Source organism: Etheostoma spectabile, chromosome 6, assembly GCF_008692095.1.
Source record: "Etheostoma spectabile isolate EspeVRDwgs_2016 chromosome 6, UIUC_Espe_1.0, whole genome shotgun sequence".
NCBI classification, from domain to species: Eukaryota; Metazoa; Chordata; class Actinopteri; order Perciformes; family Percidae; genus Etheostoma; species Etheostoma spectabile.
In genome coordinates, this window is record NC_045738.1 from 17,008,800 (window position 1) to 17,020,289 (window position 11,490).

At 39.0% G+C, this 11,490-nt stretch overlaps 1 protein-coding gene across 2 annotated transcripts in view; it reads left to right on the forward strand.

Moving 5' to 3' along the window:
* Nucleotides 1-11,490, forward strand: part of rgl2 (ral guanine nucleotide dissociation stimulator-like 2) — a 30,703-nt gene that overhangs the window by 12,089 nt on the left and 7,124 nt on the right. For both annotated transcript variants that reach the window (XM_032518102.1, XM_032518103.1), the window contains 8 exons: nt 286-369; nt 467-633; nt 2,278-2,334; nt 3,268-3,464; nt 5,153-5,262; nt 5,719-5,934; nt 6,894-6,997; nt 9,506-9,590. In XM_032518102.1, coding sequence (XP_032373993.1) covers nt 286-369; nt 467-633; nt 2,278-2,334; nt 3,268-3,464; nt 5,153-5,262; nt 5,719-5,934; nt 6,894-6,997; nt 9,506-9,590 — 1,020 coding nt within the window. The remainder of the gene's footprint in view (nt 1-285; nt 370-466; nt 634-2,277; nt 2,335-3,267; nt 3,465-5,152; nt 5,263-5,718; nt 5,935-6,893; nt 6,998-9,505; nt 9,591-11,490) is intronic.

Here is an 11,490-nt window from a genome sequence, read left to right on the forward strand (position 1 = left end):
GTGTGTAAACTTATTCTAGCCACTGTAGTTTAGAGCAGCTTGATTTTGTCCCCTATTTTTTGCTTTTTTGCTTTTACATTGATAGGCCAATCGGCTGTCTTGTTGAACAGATTATGTCTCAATCCCTATAATAAGACTGTTTAATGGTTATAGTCTGTTTAGTTTAGTCAGCAATACAAAAATCTTCTGAGAGAAATTATTCCTTTCAATGGCAAGTCTCTTTTCAAAGAATTCAAAGTTCACACACACTTAACACTGTCTTAATCTGGTTTCTCTGCTTTACAGTCCACTGTGGTGGAGGAAGAGGAGGATGGAGTGATCTACACAGTGGTGGTCAAACAGCAGCATGGAACCCCCAACAGTCTGACGGTGAGTCATGTGTGACTGACTGGAGGCGAGCGGGTGAAAAGGCCTCCAATTTGCAGTAACATTACCTTCCTTTCTCTTTCTTCCTGTCTTCCTCCAGTCAGCGGTTTCTCGCTCTCAGTGTGTAAAAGCAGGGACAGAAGAGAAGCTGGTGCGCCACCTCTTCCACTCCTTTTCTCTGGGAGACTCCTCCTTTATCACCATCTTCCTCTCCACCTATCGATCCTTCACCTCCACGGGGAGAGTGCTGGACATCCTGTCTGACAGGTTGGAGAGTTTTTTTTGTTTGTTCTGTTTTTATCTCTGATGACACAATTATATTTGTTGCTTTTTGTCTAAAAAAGAGACTATGGCTTTTCAGGTAGGGTTTAAAAAAAAGAATAGATAAATGACTGGTATGATAGCAGTCTCAGGTGTAATGATGTACAGCAGCCACAGCAGCTGTCAGTATCCTGTCTGGCTGCGTTTGTGCAATGTGAAGCGGTGAAATCTCAGACTGATTCTGTCCAGTGGGAGTTTGGTTGGAGCAAGAAAAAAAGTGATGGAGAATTCAAGACTGATTACTCTGCTCTTGCTTAAGGAGGAACGCATCTAATATAACAACACTGAGACTCTACAGCCATGCTAGCAGCTCTTTGGTTAAGCTAACGTCAACATGCTAACATGCTCAAAGTGACAAAGCTAACAAACTGTACTTTAGCAGGTATAATGTTTACCATATTCACCTTCTTACTTTAGTGTGTTAGCATGCCAAACAAGTCTTTTATTCATTACATTTAAGCAAGACTAAGAGTCTACAGCCATGCCAGCTGCTCTGTGAGGCTTAGCTGTGATTCTAGTTTTTGTTAACACGTTACATGCTCACAATGGCGGTGCAAACATTGTAATGCTAAGCAGGATAATGTTTAGCATTTTAACCATCTCCGTTTTGTGTGTTAGCATGCGAACCTTTGCTTATTACCACAAAAAAACACATTTTTTACAGGTAGCCAATTTGGTCACACACCAAAGAATCGGACAAAGTCAAATTTTGACCTGATGATGGTGCCAGATAAAAGGTCAAGGGGGAATAACCAAATTGATTACATCCTAAAGGGTACATAATTGTTTGTACCACATTTTGTTTCAATCCATCCAATAGTTGTTGAGACATTTCTCACAAAATAAATGTCAACCTCATGGTGGCTCTAGGGGAAAAGTCAGAGGATCGCTAGAAATTAGGGAACCATCAATGTCTGAACCATATTTCATGGCAATCCATCAAATAGTTCTTAAGATATTTCAGTCTGAAATAAAGTGGCGGACCAAACAAACAGATATTTCTATCTTCAGAGCCCACTAAATAGCCTACTAAAGTGCAGATAAATGGTTACATTAGAGTCGGTATGACTGGTTGATCAATTTACTTACACCTAATTTCCATTTGCACAAGATTAACAGATTTTAGTTTATTGCTTTGCAATTTGTCTTCAAGCTGAGTGTAATGTAAACAGTAGAAGGCAGTCTCTAGATTAATTGTGTAACTTCATTTAGAGACACTTTCACAATGGAGGAAGCAGCTGCGGGCCTAGGTAAAATAACTGCAACCACAATTCGGCAAAAAACGTGCCTTTGAAGGTTTTTTGTTCTGTTATGAAGTACTTATTAAATAGTGGAGGCATTTGTATGAAACAGCTGTTTGCAAAGTTTTTTTCAAAGAAGCAACACAAAGGAAAGTTAGACTCCTGGCAACGTTCTTAGTCTACCTGTAAACATCAGGACAGCCCTTGCTGAAAAACAAGCCATAAATACATTTATCACAAAGAGTATTATTTATGACACGGCACAGCAGATGCACATATTTGAAGCTGAATGGTACTCATGTTTTTTTTTGTTTTTTTCCTGCTCCACCAACTTCTTTTTTGTGAACAGATTGGAGAACCCACCTGGGGACAACGAGAGGAGCCAGATGAGACAATCTTTTAACAAGTGAGTTTTTGAAAATGCTCCCTATGATCTTTGTGGAACTTTTACTATGTTTGTGTGTGTGTGTGTGTGTGTGTGTGTGTGTGTGTGTGTGTGTGTGTGTGTGTGTGTGTGTGTGTGTGTGCGTGTGCGTGTGCGTGTGTTCGTGCATGCGTGTGTGCTTAAATATAAGTGTGGGGATGTGTGTGCCATAAATACATCTTCTTAAGTTCCGCTTCTTGCTTCTGTTTTTGAGGGAATACTATTATTATCAGGCAGTGTGGATTTTTTTTTAAATGGCACATTAACATTAAACAAGTAAACATTGGCAGAAACACAAAAACAAGAGATAGCAACAGGAAAGGCAAACCATCTCAACGTGCCTATTTCTGTGACTTAGTGTTTTGAGATAAAGATGGCTAACGAATGGAAAAGATGCGGAACTGCATTTATCTTAAGAAATGTTCAGACTCTGAAGGCAGCACGTTTCACAAGCACAATCTTGATCCTATTCCGCTAAATTATGGAGTCATCTCTAAGCCGCTTTTCTTGTTCAAACCCCTCGAGAACGTGACTTCTTGGCAATGTTTCAGCTGTGTTGGAAAATATCAATATATTCAGTCAATTCCAATCTGCAACGGCTTGTTTATCTGCTCCTGGCAACCTGCACCACCTCAGGGTTTAAGACACAAACAGATCCTTCTTTTGCTCCCAGAAAACTTTAGTTTGATTTAAGAATGTTTCTTTCCTTTCCTGATCACCTGAATTACAGACACAGCACTATAAGGAACCTTTTTTATTCTCAGATATCTGAACTGTCCGGAGGTCAAGGGTAAAAAACAACAGACTATCATGTTCCCATTATTGTGTCCCACAAAGTTTTAGAGTGACATTCCCTAAAGCCATGAAAATGCTGAACAACATTTTCCTTCAACATTTCTCTCCTTGCTCTTGCAGAGCGGTGTGTACTGTGTTTAGCACGTGGCTCTCTGAGTATCCTGAAGACTTTAAGAGTTTGGGGGAGCCCTCTCGCCTGCTGCGCCTGGCTCCCCTCCTCCCCCAGGACTCCTTGTCCGCAGCCGACCTCAGCGCTCGGCTCCTCAGAATAGCCGAGGAGCTCAACGAGAAAGCCCTGCTTCCTGACGCCCACAAAGGTCTGTAATTTAACTGGGATTTAAATGACATCACTAAAGAACTTGCCACATTAGGTTTTCATGTAGAAACGAGCTAAGATGTTAAACCTGGTAACCATTATGTTGTTAGCATTGTCAATGGGAGCTTTGTTGCCATGCTAGCATTGGCATTTAGCTCAAAGCACGGCTGTGTGTTCATACAGCTTCAGATCAACTAGCGCTGACTCCTAATCTTGTTTTCTCTCATCCTGTAAACTCGAGGTCACGAGTGACGAATCACATTATCTTGACATAACAAATTACTTTGTTATGTCAAGGGTTTTCCTGAGATAACTAGACAACTAAGCTGTTTTCCTTGAGAAAGCCACGATACTGTGGAACAAAACAACTTCATGATCCCACTGGACAAAGTGATTCCTGCAATGAAAGCAGGGGCCTTCAATGTTATTTAGACCAAGGACCTCTTAACTATAAGAGGGACAGAGCAGGAGACTTGGTTGGTTTTAGGAAGGGGGAACAATCGAGCACATGATAGTTTTTTTAGAAAAATAGGTGTGACTGTGGTTGTAAAACTGTATATTTTGATGTTTTGTATTTCACTCGCGTGGACTTTATACTGTTTTACTGACCTGCCAAATGGCTATGGGTGGAAAGCAGCACCGATACAATGCATCTCTCCTTGTTCTTGTACAAGGTTAATGTTAATTTGTGCGTTGTCCCTACTAAAATAAAATTAAAACTAAATTTTAAAACAATGTAATTTCTTCTCAAAATGGTATTTTGTTTTCAAATGACACGCACAAACCAACATATGAATAGATATTCATAAGAACCAGTTGAACTCTGATGTGCTCAATGTAAAACACTACGATGAATGGAAAACACTTCTTCTCCATTTATCATAATGACGTTGGTCTTTTTTTGTTCAGTGTTACACTTACTACAGACAGTACTAAGTGTGTTTAATATTTGAGAATATTGTTTTTATACTCAGAACACACAAATACACGTTAACGAATATATTTTATTTTTCACACAAAAACAATGTACACAGTGTACATCCCAACAAGCACAAAGTTGCACATAGAGTGAAGAATTTACTGGCTTGGATCTCATCCGAGATTACTGTCCTTGGCCTTTTTCGTCCTCGTCCGTTTTATACTAAAAGGGCAACAGATTGTAAAACTGCGTGACAGGTGTTTGCCCATGTGATGAGTCCGTGTGCATATTTGAATGTCAGGCAGTGTGTTCCTTGTGAAAATAAGAGATTTTCTTCATGAAAATTGTGCCAAATGCAGAGAATTTTGTGTAGTGTTTTAAAAAAGTGTGTGTTTTAGAACTGCAATTTGAGTGTAAAGCTGGACTTGTGTTTGTAGTTTAGCAGAATTGGTTCAGGGGGTTGATGCATGAGTTACATGTTGTGGTCGTTGTGTCTCAAGCGCCAGTATTTGTGTGTAAACAATTGAGAAAAACTGTAATGTATGTTCTCAGACATTTAAATTTTTGGTGGAAAAAAAAACGTTAAAAAAGTGATCAAACAATGATTTGGCGGCCCCCCTGGAGTAACACTGACGACCCCCTAAGAGTCGCGGACCCCTGTTGAAGATCACTGAACTACAGGATAAAAAAGATATATAGGGCCTACAAACTAAGGTGTTTCTTACATATTCTGAATCTACAGTTTTATTGAACAGCTTCACCCTTTGCAGATCAGAGCGGTTTCACCAACCCTCCTCTTGACGCCTCCAAGTTTGAACCCACCAGCGTCCTTGGATTCCCTGCAGCGCTCATCGCTGAGCAGCTCACCAAAATAGAGACGGTGAGTTTTCTTGTAACATGTTTCGCATGATGCTAAATATTGACCAATGATACTGAAATTGAATTACAGTGAATGCAAAGCTATTGTCATTTGGTTTATTCTGACATGTCTAGAGTATGTTTGCATGATACAGTCAGCACCTCTGCTTTGAATTCATGTTGACTCCGTAGATTAGTTCAGGTACAGTCTGTACAATTGGATCCATCCTGTTTCCTTTTTCTGCTCTATTTCACTCAGCGCTAGAACATAGAATCAATCTTTAGGAATACACAGAATTAAAGTGGTACTTATAGTAACGCGAGCAACGGTGGCTGCGAACACCACAACAGAAAGGCGCCACCCTCAAAAACTCAAACTCTCAGCACCAAATTCCTCAAAGTGCAGGTTTCCTGGTTTGAGAATTGATTTCCAGGAAACAGACTGTTATTTATAGATCTTTATGTTGTCGCTTATCAGGAGCTGTTTGTCCGTCTGGTTCCATACCACTGCCTCGGCTCACTGTGGTCGCAAAGAGACAAAAAAGGGAGGGAAGGCGTTTGTTGGTCCGTCCGGGCCACCATACGTCAGTTCAACAAGTTGGCCAATGCAGTTTTAGCATCCTGCCTTTGGCCTACAAAACTGCGCAGCCAGCAGAGAGCCCGACTGCTGGAGAAATGGATCAGCGTGGCAGAGGTCAGTATGCAAAAATCAAGAGTCACAGCTCTAAAAATGCAGGATTTCATGCCATATTTACAGACTAGAAGTGAAAAAATGTTGCTCTTCTTGAAATGAAATTGCTAACAGTATGTCAGTCGGGATTTCAATGTTTTCCAAAAACCTCAACTGTGCATTTCCCAACAATAAACCCCCATTAATCCCCTAACCATAATCCTATTCTCAGCTCTAACTGTGCACATACCATCACACATTCACAGCCTGCTTGGTTTCTGCTGTGACTGTGCTAGTAATTTCACTTTAATCAATAGCTATGGGCAAAACACATTAATCAAGTCTTTATATATGGTTCTTTTCTGGACAGCGCAGCAGCAAATCAACAAATAGCGTTCTCTGTTTGAGTGCATTTGGTGGTCGACTACATTTGTGACAAGAAAAGGACAAGAGTGATTATTAAAAATCTGCATATTTTATACAAGAAGTAGCTTTCCATTCCAGTACACATTTAGAAAATACAATAGGAAATGGGCATGAAGATTACTTACCAGAAATGTGCTGATGACACACACACACACACACACACACACACACACACACACACACACACACACACATACACACATCCTGTCCTTGGTTGATATATCTTTTTTTCTTTATATGTGAATAAGCTGCATCACATACTCACAAACACTCCAACATCCTCTTTTGCAACATGAGGTATAGTACAGGTTTGCTTCCAAAACGTCTTTTGGGACAAACCTCTTTAGCAGTATGCATTATTCAGCACCTCGGGCTGACACTGTAACTCAATACCGGCCAAACCCATACCCACAGGTGCCGCGTAGTGTGTGTGTGTGTGTGTGTGTGTGTGTGTGTGTGTGTGTGTGTGTGTGTGTGTGTGTGTGTGTGTGTGTGTGTGTGTGTGTGTGTGTGTGTGCATGCAAATCATGGTAGTTATCTGTGTGTGCTTTCAACAGGAGTGTCGAGCCAGGAAGAACTTCTCCTCACTGTATGCCATCATTTCGGCCCTGCAGAGTAATCCCCTCCACCGGCTGAGGAAGACGTGGCATGACACTGACAGGTCTGCGCCTCTCAGTTTAAAATAAACAAAAATGCACGGAGAATGATTTTCACTGTACAAGGGCATTTGTAGTTTGCTGTCCTCTCTGATTGCCTTCCATAAAAAAATAAGACAAAGATAAAAAAGACAAGACAAAATACAGCAATAAAAACGAAGAAAGAAGTAATAAAAGAACAATACATCTATAAATAGTCATAAAAAAAGAGACGTCATAACTCAGATGGAAAATAGTATGAATTTCTACAGCACAGTGGGTAACACAGTAGGTATTGTAGTATTAAAGGTGCTCCAAGCGATGTTCGGGGGTGTCACGTCTTGTTGACATTCAAAGTATTGTCAAACAAAACGGAGGCTAGCTCGCCCTCCCGCCACCTCTTCCCGTCCTTACCCCCTCCCTTCTGTGCACTAACCCCCCAACCCCCACCCCCAAATCCTTCTTGTCGGTCATTGGCAGCAACACTGTTTGTTATGCTTGGTGTTGCAGGTTGGGGCACTTTGTTTTGTTGGCGTGTGTGGAGCCTGGGCTGTCTACAGAGACCATGTTTTTTTTACAGTGTGTTCTGGGGACAGGCAGCTCGTGGATAGTGGGGAGATGTTTGCTGCATGTGACAAAAAACGTGTGACATTGCTTAGAGCGCCTTTAAGTAATTGAGGACTTTTACTAATCTCTGCTGGAGACCAGTGAACTGCAGCACTGGCACCTCATGTCTCCAGCTCACATTAGTGCATAACTTTGTTATATTAATGAACGTCCACATAACACTCTGTATTTCTCAGTGTGGCTATGTTCAGAAAAGGGTGTTGCCCGGCGACTTTCCCGCACAGAAACTCGAGTGAAGATAATGACCTCTTCTAAAGAGTCCATCATGTTTTTTTTTTATCCTCCGTGTCCTCCTTGGCTACTAGTTACTGCGTGGAGGAGGGGTTGGGGCGTGTACGCAATCACGGAAGGCTTGTGTCATGTGGATGCACTGACAGTTTTGTTGTCATTACTTAGAATTCCTGGGGAGACAGAAAGTACACACTATAGCTTTAAAAGTGAAAGAAACATGTCTCATTGTCAAAATAAAAGATCTTTCTCTTAAATAATAACCCTCACTGACTGTGGAACATAGCTATAATTAATGTTATTAGTTTCACCTGGGCTTTACCTGCTATGACAAGTCCAAAACTAGGCAATAGATAATAAGAGTAGAGATGGCATTAACATACAGGTAGAAACACCTGTAGAAATACAGGTACGTTTATTTGACAAAAAAATTAAAACTGCAGTGTAAACATTCAACAGTTTCACCATTAGGAAGTTTTTCTCCTGCAAAGGTTTTTTTGTGTTTCAATTTGTGTTTTATCTGTTTGGTAAAAGTGCACTTAATAAGCAGGGATTTATTTTTTTATTTTTTTACCTTTTTTTTTTTTTTTACAGGCAAGTCATTAAAAACTGTTTCTAATTTACAGTGTTGGCCTGGCAGGTGACAAAGCCAATTAGGGGAAGGGAAGGAGGGCTAGGAAATAAAATGCTTTAGACATATACAGTATACAGTTTAAAATGACATAAACTGATTTGATAACACAAACAGCAATTAACACGTATACCGAGAAACACACAGGTACATGGGTGAGTAAGAAAGTTGTTAAACAACTGTTAAACTGAAAAGTGTGCTATGAAGTGTAAAATATATATACATTTTTTTATGTTAATGTAATGTGCAGCTGAAATGATTAGACGATTAGTCAGTCCATTAAAAATGAGCAATGATGGATTTAATAATCGATTCATAGGTTCAGTCATTTTTAAAGAAGAAACACCAAATATTCCTTGGTTCCAACTTCTTAATTTTAGGATTGGCTGTTTTTCTTTGACTTATAGGATAGAAAATCAATACATTTTGTATTTTTTGACTGTTGATTGGGAATACAAGATATGTAAAGACGTCATCTTGGCTGGGGTATTCGTAACTACATTCTGACATTTTACGCACAGAACAATTAATTGATTCCTCAAGAAAATAATCAGCCGATTAATCAATAATGACAATAATTGTTAGTTTGTGGTGCTAAAAGAGATTACAAAGTAATTTCTAGAAAATACTTAATGATTGCATTCTATGAAGCAATATATATAGTACAGTCATTTTCAGCTACTTAGAACGTAACACATATTTTATTACTTGTTAAAAAAAAACATCTACCCTACATAAAGTATTATAGTAATTGTAAATGTGATGTGTGGTCAGGACTGCATTAAAGGAAACTGTTGTTGTTCTTTATTTATTATACACCAAGTCAACCTTGTAAATAACTCTGAAGTAAACCTCATAAAGAAAAAGTAAAATTCTATTCCTTAAGCTAAAACTAGAAAATGCCAATCCAATTACATCATTTTGACTTTGCAGACACTTTAAATTCAGCATGTACATAATGTCTTCATAGCATTTCATTAGCTTAATAATGTTGAAACATGAATGATTATTCAATTAAATTAAATTCACTGTTTTGGTCACTTGACAGGGAGGCCGTGAGGAGATACGAGGAACTGTCCGAAATATTCTCAGACAAGGACAACTACTCACAAAGCAGAGAACTCTTAAAGGAGGTAGGTTTCTGTCAAGACAAAATGCAGAGTGACAATGGAAATATAATATATTGTACATTTTCAAAAGGATATCAGGTTCTGGATGGATGACATAAATAGAGCAGGTTCAGTAAGAAATGTCTTCTTTTGTTTACGGCACGCAGAGGCTGGTTTCTCTTAAAGCGAAAGATTTAAGCCTGAATGACGTGTTTCCTTCGACCATTTGTGTGTTTGATGAAACTATCTCGTTGCTTAGAGGTTGGAGAACCAGTTTCTTGTGCTGGAGAGCTGCCAGTTTGAAGTGGAATTTAAGTCTGGAGTCAGATTTCAACAACTCTCTTCTGCTGTCTTGGACTTGTTTGAGTCCTATTTTCACTTACGTCCTGCTGACGAGAATCCCATAATTAAAAAGAACAGCAGAATGAGACATTTACTAATGTGTCTGTCAAGAGCCACTACTGGAACACGTGTTGAATTCCTACAGTATCTGCGCAGGCTAAAGTCAAGCCTTCTCCTCAGCTGCAAACAACATTAAGTGGTAGAGATATATGACAGCTTGAAAAGACCAGAACCCAGTCGAATCTGGTTGAGAACAACTGCCCTTATTCTGTCAACACTTTCACTTCACCCATCGGAAGACGTACATTATATTTAGTTTGCGCTGTGTGAGAGAGTCAAGGAAGTTGACAGGATTTGCAATGTTTTGATTTGCTGTTATGGTGTAATGTAGGCATCAATATCTTTGCATTAGCTGCGATTTTACCCACGATACCCCCAAAGGAATTCATCCAAAAATTTTCTTTCATTTAGAAAGCTTCACTCTGAGCTTTGATGCCAGAAAGACACCATCTTCTTCTGTTGCCCTTTGATTTTTTTCCCCAGCATGGTTACTTGCTTCCCTTTATCTCTCAGCTTGTCTAAAAATGACTACAACTAGCAGACGGAGTGTGAGATGAATGAGTCAGACTAATAAAAGACTTTCTAAAAGTTTGGGGAAAGAAATGATTCACAACACGGTCATTGAAGCATTTGACAATGTTTGAGCACTTTATAATAAAGCTTGATTATAACAGACTATGTCTTCTTGGATAATGCCAAGTTGCCATGACAAATCTCTAGACTGAGCAGTGTCAAATTTTCATTTACATTATTAATTGTCCTAATAATTTATGATCCTTTATTCATGTTCATAGCAGTTGTCATGACAGGATTACATTTAGTCTCGCTTAATGGTACATTTATGGCAATTGGCTATTTTTCTTTTTTTTATAATTGCATACTAATTTGTTTATCACTGTCCATCTAGATTTAGAAATAAAACAAAATGAAGTAAAATAAAAGCCCATCCAGAGTCAAGCACTGCAAATAAGCTTAGGCTATAAATGATATTTGTCACATATACCATTAGGAAATATTCTATGTCCAAGTAAAAATAGCTCAATAAATAAATTAAAACTTGCATTGAAAGTGAAATTGTTGACCAAACGACTTAGTGTCTTTCAGCTAATTTTTTTGTTTTTATGGTTTTATAACTTTCTGGTTTTGGTTCACTCTCACAGCTCTCCTCAGTGGTGTTTTTGGGCCAACTATAATCAGTTTTTTAACACATTATCCATATAAACTGAGTTTCCAATACCCCCATGCAGCCATACAAATCGGTAATTGCCGGTTTAATTGTGGCATATAATACCTATTTATTGAAAAAAAGAATTTCCCTTTGTTTTGATCAAAGTGCATGAACATGATGGAGTTTGTCCAGTTATCAGGTTATTGTTGCGGTTAAAATTTACACTTCAAGGACTTGTTGTCCATGTTTGCTTAAAAGTGGAGTCAAAACTTGACAAATGTAGGCAAATATCATCTGTTGATTAGCCTGGAAATCCAGAATAAGGGTCTGGCATCGAGTAATGAAAGTCGCCCA